Below are 16,416 nucleotides of genomic sequence, written 5' to 3' on the forward strand. Positions count from 1 at the left end.
TCAAAGAAAACATTGTCTTGTTGGAAAAGTTTGGCAAAAAAATTCTGAATTAATATTTGAAAAAGTTGTTTACATTTGACAAATGTCATTTGTGTCTATTTGTCAAAACCATGTTTACATTTTTTTTTTTTTACTTGGCTTTTTAATAAATTTGTTTTCAAAAATTGTTAAATTTCTCGTCTTGTCTCGTTCTCGGTCTCACGAGAAGTACTAACTTCTCGTCTCGGTCTCGTCTCGGTTTGAAAAAACCTAGTCTCGCTCATGGTTAACTAAAATAGTAGCTGTTCGCGGCAAAGATGATGTCGTATTTCCGACTGCGAGGATCGCATACGTATTACGTGCCAGATAAAACGATCGCATTACGTGCCAGATAAATAGACATACAAAAATCTCGACCTACTAAGTTGTTTTACAAAAAGAACATTTACAAAAAAGTGGAAATAATTTTCAGATAACCTACTGAGGCATAAATTGTTTTCAACCGATTATAGTCTTTTTTATTTTCAACCGATTTATGACGTTTTCGTTTTCGACCAATTTATTTTTCGACCTATTTTATAGGTTTCCTATTTCAATCGATTTGAGATAAATTAATTTTTAACCGGTTATCTGGTCTGTTATTTTAACATTGTTTTTTTAAACTACAAATTTTTTTTCTTTTTTAATCAATAAGTTTTCTAAATAATAAGTTTTCCAAGCATTCATCGATCCTTATACCTCCCATTTCTGAAGACAGAATTTTAACCACCGCGCAAGGCTGATCAAATTGGGCTCGTATTCAAATCAATAATAAAATATACAAAGTACATACCGGAAAGGCGTAGTTATAAAATTCAAAACACAGTATTTTGAATATTTAGTAGGTTAAAAATTTAGTAGGTCAAAAATAACGTAGGTCAACGATTTAGTAGGTTGTAAAATTAGTAGTACATGTTTTAATTAGGTGCAAATATAAAAATCAAATATTGTCGGTTGAAAATCAAAAACGTCATAATCTACGATTTACGAAATTTCAAAATTAGGTTGAGTTATAGGCCACCGAACTTTACAGTACTTCCTTCATGCGACGATGGCAAGTTTTTCGGTGTCAAATTAAAACAAAAAGCTAATCGGCTTTAAATTTTACGCGCAGAGACAGTATTTCAAGTTTATAGTTGTAATTACTAATATTTATATTTTAAGTTTTATTTAAGTTATTATGCTAGATAATAATAATTATTCTTATAGTACCGTTTTGCTCCTTGTTCAAATTTCATACCGAAAAACTTGCCCTGTGTTATTTAGTTCTAAAACATGGTGAATTCGTAGTTAAGTACATATTAATTTTCACTTAAGTACTTATTTAACGATTTTTAAATAAATAAGGGTTATGTAAGTTCAAAAAACCATTACATTACACTAAAACTAGCATATGTAGGTTTAAAGAGACAGTCCGTTTAATCCTATACATTTATACGTTTAGTTAAAAAATTAAAAAAAATAAGAAAAACGTTAGGTAAACGTATTTTTTATTGCGTGTTTGAGGTGGTTTCAAGAGCTTTTAAAAGAACGTTTGCAATGAACATTAGGGAAACGTTCGGTGTTTTTTATATTAACGTTCGTATTGAACGTTCAAGAACTGTAAATCGGAGTTCACAAAAGTTGGTTTACGTAACGTTTGCATCGAACGTTACGCAAACCTAAAAAGAACGTTGAGAGAACGTTTCTTGAACGTTAATTTTTAATTGTGTATACACAACTTTCCACAACATTCACAGAACTTTTATAGAACGAGCTTGAATGTTCGCAACGTTCGTCGAACGTGCTTGAACGTTTTGTGTTAAATTGAAAACAGTTCAAATGAAAACGAAAATACATCTAAAGACTTTAACTTTTTATATTCATGCATTTTGGCGTTATGAAAGATTTATTTGAGGAGTTCTTGCGTTGTTATGACTGTAACTCACCTGTTAAGCTTACACATGTTGGAAATGAACACCATGGATTTTCACTTAGGTTGTTTATAGAATGTAGTTGTTATTCAGCATTCAAGTTTTCTTATACTTCTCCTCAACTTATATCTCCTCAAAATGGTAAACTTGCAAAACAGTTAGCACATAAAATTAACTATTGCATAGTTATGGCATATAGTGAGATTGGTAAAGATAATGCAGGTCAAACGTTTACAACCATGATGCATATGCCATTTTAAAAAATTTAAAATTTTATTAAAGGGACAGAATTACTGGAAAACCACACCTATAAAAACAAGTTGAATTTGTTATTGTTATTGTTGCTATCAAAAACTTATTTAATCCAATATTCATGGAACTCAGTTCTGAAGAACTTTTAATAATATGTTTACACAGCCAAACACAAAATCCCAATGAGTTTTTTAACCAATACCAAGGGAAAAATGTTTGAAAGGACATTTTGTTTCAAAAAGTATTTTAGACTTGACAGTTTTCTTAGTAGTTACATCATTTAATGGGGGTTACGCTTCACATAAAGAAACATTTCAGCATCTTAGATTTCATTGGGGAAAATATTTTCTTCTGGGAAAAAGACAAAAATTGCATCAGTCGTATGGAAAAAAAAAGAAGTAACAAAACTTAGAAGGAAGCTGAGAGTTATAAGAAAAGGATTATGTAAGGATGACTCTATGTGTTCAGAAATTTTTAAAGATATTTATTGTTTATATTTGTTTTAATTTGTTTTTTTGCGTTTTCTCTGTGAATGTTTTTTTAAACTTTGAACAAGAATATCTTTTTAACTACTTGAGGATTATGGCTGAAATTTTCACCAACTGTTTATCTGATTACTGGGAATGGATTTGACCAAAACGAGATTTTTATAATTTGCTGTTGTTGAGATATTGATGTTGGCAGCACACATTTTACATAAAAACTAAAAGCCTTAACTTAAAATGCCGCCATTTTAATACTATAAATGTTATGATGGTGATTCTGGTTAAATCCCTTAACCAACATGTTGTTAACCTTTGTGCAAAATTTTCGACTCAAATTCTGACTAGTTATTGAGAAATATTTGTTTAAAAATGTAGTTGAAACTGCATATTTTTTGCTGGCTCAGCATGTTTTTGAGTATATTCAAAGTTTTTATTATATTTACTCTAAATGCTTTTTTAATACAAATAGTTTTTTACTTTAATTAGTTTGACTGTTTAAATTTTTATGGGCTAGTTCCACCTTAAATGATGTACCAGTTTTATCTTTTTATGCAATTGTGTGTACCTAAATTAAAAATTATCATAAGATGTATAATAAACTGCAAGAGCAAATTCGATGTAAAAAAAGTTTTTTTTTGCCATAAACTGACATCACTACGCAAAATTTTTTTGGCTTTACTTTTAGATAGCGTTATATAGCTAAGGCCGCGTCTATAATTTTTAATGGTCTAATGGTATGACAAAGCCCAATATTGAATCTGGGTTAATCATTTGTCTGAAGCTTACTAACCAAACTATGTGTAACGTCTTTTTATGTAGTTACCAATTTATGATCTACTATATCAGTTAAAAATAACTAACTAGCTAAACCGATAACAACAGAAGAAATTCCAAAACATCACAGCAATAGTTAAGTTATGAGGAAAAGTCCCACTGACAAACAATAGCTGGCTAAAAGGGTTTAATTTATTAAACACAAATCCAATATTTTGCCTCCAAATTTCTTCTGATGGCGGCCACTAATGGCTTCCGTCTCCCAAATGGCAACGGCTTCCAAAATATTTTGTCTCCAAAAAAAAAGCGACTAAATGCGAAAGATGTCTAGAGCTGCGGAAGAAAATTGAAGGTGAAAAGATTTCCTCCTTTTATCAACTTTGCATAAAGCAAACTAAGTATTAAAAAGCTAACGACTAAAGAACCAGTTTTTAAAGTCCAAAGAATTTAATTAAAGAATAATAATAATTAAAATATGTTATTTATTAATTTGTTTTTATGATACTTATGATATTTTTTATAATATTTAGCTAATACAGACACCACATAAATATTTTTATTAATATTTTTGTTATTATTATTATAATTAATATACATTTATTATGTACCCATAATTTGCATTTTAAGCTTCGAATCATAGCTTCCTCCTGATCTTCTCTACAAATAAAATAAAACTAAAATTTCTTCTTGTTTAATTTATAATGGCAATTTCAATTTTATTAATTACTATTTATTTTGTTTGTCGCACTTTTTATGTTTTGTTATTGTGCGTTGAGGTTATTTCGATTGACAAGGTAGTTCCATTGAACTTTTTGCTTATTATTGAAATAAGAGCTAACATATTTAATTGAAGTTTTATTTGGTTTATAGACATGTTTATTTCTTTATTATGGATTTCTCCGTGTTCTTGTTTAACTATTGCAAAAAGATCTTTTTAATTATTGATGTCCAGAGAAGAATTTAAGTATGAAGAAGAAGTGTACGAAAATCTTCAACCACAAGTGAACAGAGATGAAGAGTGTATATAAAGTCTTTAATCTCACGATTTTATCATCAAATACATGTCTATTGCGTTGCCAAATACCGAAAGACTTAAATCCATTCAAAGCAGTTTCCATACGAACTGATTTTAAATATGCATCGCTTAATAGTACTTAAACAGTAGTTCGTTTAACTATATTTCCGGGATTTGTTTTTAACCAAAAAAAAAAAAGAAGAATTTAATGTTGCTTTATAAAGATTAAAAAAATGATCTGTCCAATGGGTAAAGAGTGTGGGTTGTATGAGCAGAAAATGACACTATAATGTCATACTTGCACGCTAAATTAATTTTTTTATTTTTTAGTTGTTTAAGTGCTCCAAGAAGACCTAACCGTCTTATCGCAGAGCACTGTGGAGGAGCATTTAACCAGAAAGTTTATGCCTCTTTCCTTAAAAACGTTGCTTATTGGGCTATAGCCGGCATAGAATCTCAAACTTCTTAATTCTGACCCAGAACTTAGACCACTGCGCCACTGCTGCTATAGGTCGATAACTTGAATATTTTTTGTATGGGTAGTGTGTCCATCTAAAAGAAGTAGTACTTGCATACTCTTACTCTTTTTCAACTTTGTGTATTTGATAAAATTTGCAACCATTCAACAAAAGGTTCAAACGTTTTCCACCCATTTTTGGAGTAATTATATATATATATATATATATATATATATATATATATATATATATATATATATATATATATATATATATATATATATATATATATATATATATATATATATATATATATATTATCTAAAGGTTCTCTATTCTTTATGCAATTGATTATCCTCACCCTTTTATATATTTCCTTGGAAGGTATGAATTCACCTGCAGCGTTTATGCAAAATATAAAGGAAGTTGTTAAACTTCTTTTACCACTTGTAAGTGCTCTAACTTGATATTTACCTGTCTGAGCAATTATTTTGGGTGTTTTGTGAAGAGTAACAATCCTGTTTTATCAACGTTATATATCTGGTTAGCAGTAAACTTGTGTTCATCTAGTATGGATTCGTATATATCAGAAAATCCATAAATATTATCTTAATTGAAAGCTCGGGCCCTAGCGAATAATGTTGCTTTTGTCATAGCAAAGATAAACAAGAATTATTCTTCATAAATGTGTAGCACCACCACTTCCTTGCGATTTCTTTTTCTTTGTTGAAGCAATGGAGTAATTTTCTGCCAATCGATAAGCAAGTCTTCTTAGATCAGTTGAAGTAGGCACAAACACAGGGCTTATTGTAAACAGAGGGTTTTCACAAAAAATAAGCATTTCTCTTTTTACAAACTTTTCAGTAAAAAAAAGAAAAGTTAATACAAATTGCTGCCTATGTTGTATTACTACCTCATGAATTTTTAGATACAGTGAATATACATTTTAAATATCAATAATATAAAACATGTGAAAAATTAAATAAAATGTATGTCATTTGTGAATATATAAGCATTATATTACAGTTATATAGCAGTATTTTGTATATTATTTAAAATCTGCAGAGCTATGAAATATTTTAAACTAGCTATACATCACATTTCTTTTTTTATTAAGTTCATTCATTTGAAAAAGCTTCGGTATCCACTACACAAAATGACTTATCGAGTATTATTAATTTACATAAATAACTCTCCTATATATATTTTAAAAGCGCGGAATATTGTATGTGGCAACAGCATTTTTTAATGTTTTCGAATAATTGGGATGATACTGCCCGATTTTCTTTAGTTCTAAAACTGTTTGAAATCCTGCTGTACTGCTTCCAAAATCTATTCCGTCAAATAACCAAGACCTAATTATATTTTTATATAGTATAGTTTAAATAAAGATGGAAAAAAACACATTTGCAACTCCTGTTTTATTGCGTTAATAAGACGGAAAAAAACACATACTGAAACTTTTAGCCCTTGCGTAATAAGGTTAATATACATATTAAAAGTGCAGTACCAGAGATAACCCACTGTTATTAAGGGTGGTAGCTCTCTCTACAGAAATTATCGAAGATATGGAAATCCTTCAAGAGGAAAACTGACCAAAACCTGGATCAGGAAACCATTGCGAATTAACTAGAGCATTACATTCTTAGTGTGGAAAAAAAGCATTGCTGATTTTTTCTCTTATTACAAGAGTAGATTCCTTAAAGGCAGAAAAATTATTAAAATGTTATGCTGTATCAATTAAAAGTAAGTTGTATTCTGAAGCTATTAAATCAAGCTCGCAAAAACTGTACATTCGCATCACCGTCTCATTAATCTTGTTGCAGCAGGCATTGATGGCAGGAAAACACGTATTTCTAATGTTATCATTGTTGGCATGTCCAAATCATTAAATGATGAAGATATATCAAATGTCTCTGAGTTTTGCAAAGCTTGTAATTTAGAATCTATCATGGTCAACAATGTCAAACGAATCACTTCAACTAAGAACAACGTAACTGCCGCAGATTTAAACCTTATTTGGGTTACTCTCGAAAACAAATCAGATCGAGATATTGTACTCAAAAACTGCAGTACCATAAAGTAGCTTTATTCAAAGGAGTTTTTGCCCGTGAAGATAGAACTTCAGCTCAACAATCAGAGTTTATTAATATAAGGGCTAAGTTAAAAAGCGTAATGATCAATTGAAGGAAGTCGATATCCTAGATAAGCCGTTTCGGAATGTCATACACAAACGCACGAAAGTCATATGTTGCATCAATGTCATTCTTTCCAGAGCCGAACAGAGATACGTCTACGCCTTAAACTCTGATCTATCCTACATGCTATCAGAGTATCACAGAAGTATTAAATCTACCGAAACCATTTAGACTAATCAGACAAACTCAAACTGTTTCTCCTACATAACTCAATCTACCTCCTACATATCATACACAGCTAGTTCTCCTATTTCAATAAAAGATCTACAAATCCCTTGTAACATTAATTTAAATCCTTTAGCCACCGCCTATAGACCAAATAATAGCCTAATGATCATATTGCAATTGCCAATTATACTCACTACCAACACACGTTCCATTGGTCCTAAGGTAGTACACCTCATTCATATATATGAAGACGCAAACGCTTATATTGGGTTTCTTACTAAAACATGAATTACCTCCACCACTCGCAACATTGCAATCAATCGTATCCAAGAATGCACCAAGTACCTAACTACTAACTGTGAACGGAATACCCAAAAGGAATACCCAAAATAGCAGGTGCAGTTATGATAATAGTCAATCCTAACTACACAAATACCATCCAGGAGCTATCCTCCACGCCTGTCATCAGCCAATCTTGGCAAACTACTGAATCTGAAAATTTTTTAAATTATTCTGCTTATGAATATATAAGATTTATGGACGAAATAAAACGAACTTTTTTGAGTGGTGCACATAAGCTGCGAGACACTTTCAAAGCTGTGAGAATTCGAAAAAATCAATGAGAACAATTTTGAAATCTGCATTTCCAAATATTGAAATTGCCCATCATATCTTTTTATGTATGATGGTGAATAATTGTACAGAGGAGCGTTTATTTTATTAACTTCAGCTAATAATAAAAAAGCGCTTTATAGCACAATGGCACCTAAACCAACTTTCTCTAATAAACATAGAAAATGGATTGGCTACTATAGTTCTTGATTTAAAAATTAAAAGCTATAGTCGCCAAGGTAACAAGGTAGAGTCTTTAATATCGAATGATTTGGATATATCATTAAAAGAATCAATAACAAATTAACTGTGTTTGTGGAAAATCAGTTTAAGAAGAACTGTATCTGGTCTTGAAGAAGTAGAAACGTGCAAATGTTCAACTGTATAAAATCATTTACTTTAATTAAATTATTAAATTAATTTAATTATTAAATCAATTATTTTGTAATATAATAGTTAATTTTTATTATAATTGTAATAGGTTATTTAAATTTATTTTAAAAATAAATATTAAATCAAATTTATTTGAAATCTTTGAAAATTTAAATATTTATTATAATATGTTTAATTACATAATTTTAACATTGGGTTACCTAAATTTAACATTAATTAATTTTAAAACTAACATCATTTGAATAATATATATAATATATTTGTATTATTTATTACTTTATAATGTGCAATGTTTATTTTTAATATATATAATGCATCTTATTAGGCAGACATTAAATGGAAATAAATTATTTTGTTACTTTTTTATATTTTGGTTTTAATAGATTATATTTATTTCATTTTTTTCTATAAGAAGGGGTCACAGCTGGGGGCCAATTTGCATTTTAAAAAAGCATTTCGTTACAATATTTAAAAAATATATATATATATTTTATTTATATATTATATATATATATATATATATTGTATATATATATATATTTTTTTTCAATGCTTTTTTTATATTAAAGAAAAGAAAAATGTTTGGAGCTGATGCTGTGGGGTTACCGAGCAACTAGGTTTACCTAGTTGTTCGGTAAACCTAGGGATTGATAAAGTAGCAATGGATAGCTCAATAAAATAAATGTTAAGTTAAATGTTAAATCATTTTCTATGAAAAAAGGAAAATTATTTTTTACTTTTTTAATTATAATTTTTACTTATTATTATTTTTTTTATTTGCAATGTTTTTATAAATGTATAATGTTATATAGTATTGATGAGTACTATATAATACACGCACGCAAAAACACACACACACCCACAAACACACACGCGCACAAACACACAACATAACTTGTATTTTGTACATTTACAATAACAGGTATTAATATGAAAAAGTTCTTTATCACTTTTTACTTCTTGCTGCTTACTTTTATTACATAATTTACAACAAATTACGACTTGGAAATAAATTTTAAGCCTTAGTAAATCTTAATAATATAAAAATAATGATGACACGTTATATTATAAATATTAAACAAATCATACTAAAATGCATTATTTTAATTTATACTTTATATACATCAATATTTTATTATAATTGTTTTATACATCTATAAAAATATTGAGAATAACAAAAAAATAAATAATAATAATAATAATAATAACAATAACAATAATAATAGTACTAATAAAAAGTAATAAATAAAAAAGATGAAAAAACAAACATCTAGTTATTTTTTATCAAAAAAGTTTTTTGTTAATTTTTTATAATACTCTAAAAAGTCGTATTGTTGTATTTATATAAATATTCAATATCTAAACTCAAAGTGTTAACATTAACTGTAATCAATGAGTTTTTCAGCAATAAGTTTATTAATTACGCGAAGACGAAAAAAAAAAGGTAGTTTGCATCGTTACTTTTTTAGTTTCTATATAACTCAAAAGTAGTTTCGAGTTTGTTACAGTATGATTTAAGTTAAACTTGCGAAAAGCAAAAACCAATGATTATCTGATGAGTACCCGTTGTGAACATAGCAATACAAAAACTATTTTTTAACCGTACAATTAGTTACTGTGTAAACCCGCATCGAATTTTTAAATGACATAGAGCGAAAGCGCCCTCAAATTACATGCTCAAATTACTTTAACTTTTCTGTATGGTTACACAGAAATTGATATCTAGCTGCGTCGGTTTGCGATTGGTTATTTGTTGCAGGTGCGAAACACCACAAATGCGTCTCATTTTGCAGAAAGGATAAAACTGTATTCAACAAAAGCAGCATAAGAAATACACACGCGCCACTATCGGAGGTAAGTTTCATGTGTAACCTTTTTTTTTTCTTCCTGCCTAACTTTTATTTAATCGTATCTTATATTTTATCCTTAACTAGATATCTCTTATTTAGCTAAATTCAAATTTTTTTTTAAAGAATATTAATAGAAATAAAAAGTAACAAAAATATAATAAAATAAAAAAATAGTTTTATTTTATTTTTATACAATCAAAAAATATATATTTTTTTTACAGTTTCATACGATGAGTTTTCACACATAAAACAATCATTTTTTAAATCTCTTTTCTAGGTATTAAAATATGGTGATCGCACAGGCTGCTTTAGTTCTTCTTTTGGTTGCTGTTGATGCAAGTAGGATTTTGATGATTTAATTTCTGCCTTCATCATTTTGTTATTTTTAACCATTGCCTACATTACATTTATTCCTACGAATGGTATTATGAAACAATGTGTTAACCCATAATATTTTCAAAAACGAATTCATACTAAAATCCGCTATAAAAAAGTACCTAGCTGAAAAATAGATTAAGCCGCATAAGCAACCTATTAACGTGTACACCGTATATTTTGTTAAACGAGTATAAACATTTATTCCAAACATTCAAAGTTTAAAACCAATTATCTCAGTTATGTGATTATGTAGGATAACACGCTGTTGCATAACATCATTCATTTAATAACACAGAGGCGTAGAAGATTTTTTTCATATTTTGGTTTTGACACTTAGAGGCATTGTGCAAACTCTAAACTTTTGTATGTTCATGCTTATTTTAAATGAGAATGTTTTGCAAAAAATTTCGGTGATTAAAAACTGGGAACATAAATTCTCTAAAAGCTCAGCCCTCTATCCCTAACGCAACCTAACGGGCACAGAACATCCGCAGAATGTCTTAGACGTCCTACAGACTTGTGACGTCTATAAGACGTTGTTTAAACGTCTTACGGACGTTTGCGCCCACACCGGAAAGCAAAAGCTTAATAATTTTTTTAAAGTTATTAACTAAAGTTTTATAAAATGAATTTAAATATAGTATAAAATAGATAGAAAAAAATTTTATTAAGCTATTGCCCTCATATTTGGAGATAGGGGGCCTAATTTTTTTAATTGAGTGTACTTTTGTTCTCAGGCTCCAACCACTTCAATTTTTTTGCAAAGCATTCTCATTTTACATAAGCATGAACATACAAAAGATTGGAGTTTGCACAACGTCTGTAAGTGTCAAAACTGAAACATCGAAAAATCTTTCCACGCTTTTATAATAACGTAAATATCGTAATAATTTGTTAAATTTCAAAAATTAATTTTCTTCTCACTTAACAAATATCTTTGTACATTTATGGTTTAGATGATCAACTAATGATATAGTTAATAAACACTTGATACTTGGCAAAAAAATTTATACTTTTATTACACTTTAGGGCCATGGGGACCTGGATGTGCGGATGGTAGTTATGGTTATGGTGGATGCGGTCACCATCAAGCTAACGGTTATGGCGGTGCACATCATGCTGCTGGTTGCTGCAACGGCCAAGCCCATGGCGGACATCACGGAGGAGCATACGGACAAGCTGCTCATCATGCCGGAGGATATGGTGGTGCATACGGAGGTATGGTTATTTTTTTGTTTTTAAAGAACTTTTAGTAGAATAATATCAAAATCTTAAAATTGTTTCAGAAAAGAACAAAAAAGTGTTTTAAAAAAATTATGTTAAAATAGTTTACTCGAGGCAAAAATAAACACTTTTTCATTTTTATGCAAACAATGCTTCATTCTTGGAGTGCTTCTCCGATTTCAAATCTTTTTTTTTATCAAAAAGACTTCATCCAGGTTTAAAAAAAAGTTCTTTTTTTTTGAAACTTTACTGTTTAAGAACTGCTAAAGAAAGCGCACTTTGCCGGTTTGGTAATCGCTGCAAATCAAATTATTTATTAATTTGATTTGTAAAACATTAGGTTTCATAACATACGTGTCCAATTGTATTATCGAGTATAAATAATAAATAAAATATATTACAAACACTAGAAAAAATGTTTTTTTAAACTTAATGTTACTTTAAATTGACATTCAAATTAAGTAAAGTTAATAAACTTAAGTATATTTATAAGTTAATTTAACACTCGATTTTTAGAACGGCATAAATGTACACCATGTATGGTTATGTTTTTTGCAATATCTAAGTCCTATAAGTATTTATGGCCACATGTGATTTGTATCAAATTTCCTTGTCGGGTCAGAACCATATATGGTATTTATACCACTTAAGTGGTATAAAATATAAAAAAATAATTTCGAAGTTAATTGCCAACAGCAAAGAAACTATTTTAAAGTAGTAAGGATATGGCAGCAGTGTTTAACTAGTGTGGAAAAAATAATTTAAATTTAATTTTTTTTATCCATCCAATAGGAATCACGTGACTATATCGCGAAATCAAAAGTAACCATACTGAATTTGGGGAAAACAAACTATTTTTTCTTATACGCAAAGTTAAGAAAACCTTACTTAACAATAACCTTATGTCCTACAATCACTTTAAAAATTAATCAAAAGAAACAGTGAATAGATGTCTGCAATTCTTTTAAGAGATTTTACTTTATTTTTACATACTATTAAATCTCTGTTTAAATAAAATGACGCCTTACATTGCTGTCTACATATTATTTTGGTTATTTTAAGATATAAATAGTACTGATATTTTGATATTTATTTACCAGTACTAATTTAAAATGCAAGTTAAAAGTAAATCACCAGTAATAAAGTGTGCTGAACAAACAAAAACATTACAAAATTTTACAAAATTTTACCTTTTAATACGGATTGACGTCACATCAAGTACTTTCCGTTGCGCCTATGGATAAATCAGTTTATGTATGTAGAGTTTGATGCATCTATTGAATGAAATTTTAAAATATAATAATGTTTAACTAGAAATTACATAGTAATTACTAGACAATAATAATAGTTAAAATACATAAAAATTTGTACAGTTTAAAATAAAGCAGAAAAATAAAAGTTTATGTGTTGTGTTTTTTATCCACAATGCTAATTTTGAGAATTTACTGCAAATTAAATTTATAAGTCAATATTTCTAACAGCAATTAGCATAATTGGTAAGAGTAAAAATAATGTTTTAATCCTGGGGAAAGAGGGGGTGAGGGGGGGGGGGTGAGAGGTGAGCAGTGCCCCCTGCCCACCCCCATTCCCGGTGTCATTGCCTCTGATATGTACATACGGTTACTGTATGTGCATGTACATGTGTGTAACATACATGTAAAACAAAAACAGTACATAAGTATATACATGTAAAACAACTACAAAAAGAACATTGTGCAACAATTAAAATGAATAATTTAACATGTATCAAGCACACAAAAATGACTAACAAGCATTTCTGAGTCTCCTAAATAGAGAGGTTTCAAAACAAAAGGATAATTTTATTTTACATCGCTTACCTACAACGTTACCTTTTTTGGATAATCCTTCAAAGCCTAAATAGAAATCAGGATACCCTACCAAGAATTGTCTTATATATTTCATTTTAGTAAAAATCTGAGTGTTCTAGCCTAAATTGACTTGTACTTTTTTGTGTATTATTTACATATATGTACATGCATTTACACCTATAATTTGTATTTACATAAATGTTTATTCATTCAAAATAACATGCATTTAACGCTAACAATTCTAATCATCGCTTATACCGTTTCATAATTGTTTTTACTTTTCATGCATGTATTTGCAGGCCATCATGAGGACCATGGAGAAGATGTCAAAGTAGAGACTCACGGTGTTCACCATATCGGTAAGTCATATCCAATGGCTCTGCATAAGTAATTTACTATTTAAAATCCTGCATGAATACTTATTAATTAAAAATAAAATTCATTGATTTCAAAATCATGCATGAAACCATGTATACATGCATGAAATAAACATTTCAGCATCTCATGGTGGAATCCATCATGAACACGGCGGTCTTAGAGGAGGACATCATGGAGCATATGGAGGACATGGAGCTCATGAGGCAGGTAACTTTGGTCATGTTCATGGCGGACACTATGGACTAGGTGGAAATCATTATGGTGGCTCTGATTACGGACATGGACACCATGGTGGGTATGTGCATGAGCCTTGTCACACCCCATGCCACACTGTTGGTGGATGTGGTGGATGTGGTGGTTATGGACATCTTGGTGGTGTTGGTGGATATGGAGCAGGTCTTGGTGGAGTTGGTGGTCTACATGTTTATAAAAAAGAAACTGTGAAAGGAAAGAAAGTTCAACAAGTTACAAAAGCCGAGGAGGAGAATGAAGATGATGATGATGACGAATCTGGTAAGATTATAGAACTGTATATTTGCATTTTGAATATTTATTTAAGTTTGCTTTCAATTTTGATAATATCAAATAGAATATTTAAGACTTTGATTTAATGTTATCAAAATTAGATTAGTTTTTTATTACATATATGTGTAATTAATTTGTTTTTGTTTCATTTTGTCAAAATGAAACAAAACAAGTTGATCACACAAATAAGTGATGCACCATTTTTTACAATACTGTCTAATAATATACTATCTCATAACATTTGTTAAGTAGTATTGCCTTTTTTTGTATTTCTGATTTAAGCTTACAGATTATAAAATGTATTTATTTTTATTAATTAAAAAACATTTTATATTCATGTAGAAGATGCTGAAGCTGAAAGTGGAAATAGCAGTGATGAAGACATGCCAAATGGAGGTGATTAAATTCAACCTGTAAACTCATATATGTATATATAGAATTTTTATTTTGACAATGTAACATTGTCCCTGTGAAAAATGGAATAAATTAATATAAAATTAATTTTGTGTATTGCTTATAGTTACACTTGTCCTTAGTATTTGTTCCCAAACATTTTATATTGGTTGTTTATTACAATTTTTTAGTGTATACTACAATACAAACTGTCAATAACGTTTTTTTTATGCTTATGCTTACCTCAGGAAAGTGTAACTCTAAGGTAATGCACCCTAAAATGCCAATTAAAACTATGACTGTTTAACTTTACAATCAATTTATTGGCAGCAGGGACAGTGTTAGCTTTGAGTTACAAATGAGGTTAGAAAAAAAAAACAAAAGCTACTTATAAATTTTTTATAAAGAGCTTTTGTTAAGAATGTTTAGCAAAGTTGCTAGATTATTTTTGAACATGGATCTTGTGGCAAGCATCCAAGTGGTTGCAATGTAGTGACCATCTTCTATGTTATAGATCTTGAGATTGCACTAAACCATTTTCTTGGTAGTACAGCATTTAACTTTCAAATAATAAGATCAAAGTGTTATACAATTCATTAAGATTTTATAAAGCAGCTAAAACAATGTATAAATAAAATACTATGTGACTAAACAAAACTATTATCATATCAGAGTGTAAAAAATTACTTTTTAATATCATATTTGTAAACAAATAAAATAATTAATGGTAGAATTCAAAAAGTCAAAGATCAATAAAACAATAATGGCGTACAATCAAAGCAACTTAAAAAAAGTTGTGAAAAAGAATTGATTCAAAGCTGCTCAAACTAATTAGTAACCAAAAAGTTTTAGTTAACGTTAAAAGATCAAGATAACTTTATATCATTAATTAAAGAAAATCTTTTAATAATAAAGGCCTTTCAAGAAGATCAATCATTTTTTTATTATCACTCTTGACATAAAAACATGAATAATGTTTATTTTGACAGAGAAAGTACCTGATTTCTATAATATAGTATGATAGGAAATTTAATATTTTTTATTTTGTTTTAATATGATTCTTTTCACATTATGCACAATGCTGTTTTATTTCCCCCTACTTACCCTATTAGATTCTGTAAATTAGTTTTTTTCAGTAATTAGTTAGCAAAATTAAACAAAAGTATTTTTTTTGCGCAATCTTTCAATTGATATTGTTAAAAATTAAGTTAAATATGTTTTTTAAACATATTCATAGCGACTTTGAATTTCGATTGAATGAAGTTGGATTTAGAACAGCTATGGTTTTTTAATAAAATTAGAACATAAATTTAACACATTTAAATACTTCATAAAATGTCCTGGCATAACATGCTCATGATGCAATTATAATCTATTATTAATGTATATATAAACACATAAAAGGGAGACTTAATTTGAGATGAGTTATTTTTATAGGTTGAGATATTTATATAGTTACAAAACTTGCATATAAATAATATAAATACATTTATGTGTATATTCAAAAAATTATATATTTATACATACATATATACAGTAAGGGTGTGATACTG

At 28.8% G+C, this 16,416-nt stretch overlaps 1 protein-coding gene across 1 annotated transcript in view; it reads left to right on the forward strand.

The window, feature by feature from the left end:
- Nucleotides 1-9,991: 9,991 nt before the first annotated feature.
- LOC100192253 (uncharacterized) overlaps nucleotides 9,992-16,416 on the forward strand; it is a 36,622-nt gene continuing 30,197 nt past the window's right edge. The window contains exons 1-6 of the mRNA XM_065814358.1: nucleotides 9,992-10,140; nucleotides 10,414-10,475; nucleotides 11,544-11,732; nucleotides 13,867-13,926; nucleotides 14,066-14,458; nucleotides 14,813-14,866. Coding sequence (XP_065670430.1) covers nucleotides 10,424-10,475; nucleotides 11,544-11,732; nucleotides 13,867-13,926; nucleotides 14,066-14,458; nucleotides 14,813-14,866 — 748 coding nt within the window. The 5' untranslated portion in view covers nucleotides 9,992-10,140; nucleotides 10,414-10,423. The remainder of the gene's footprint in view (nucleotides 10,141-10,413; nucleotides 10,476-11,543; nucleotides 11,733-13,866; nucleotides 13,927-14,065; nucleotides 14,459-14,812; nucleotides 14,867-16,416) is intronic.

Source organism: Hydra vulgaris, chromosome 12 (assembly GCF_038396675.1).
Source record: "Hydra vulgaris chromosome 12, alternate assembly HydraT2T_AEP".
NCBI lineage: Eukaryota > Metazoa > Cnidaria > Hydrozoa > Anthoathecata > Hydridae > Hydra > Hydra vulgaris.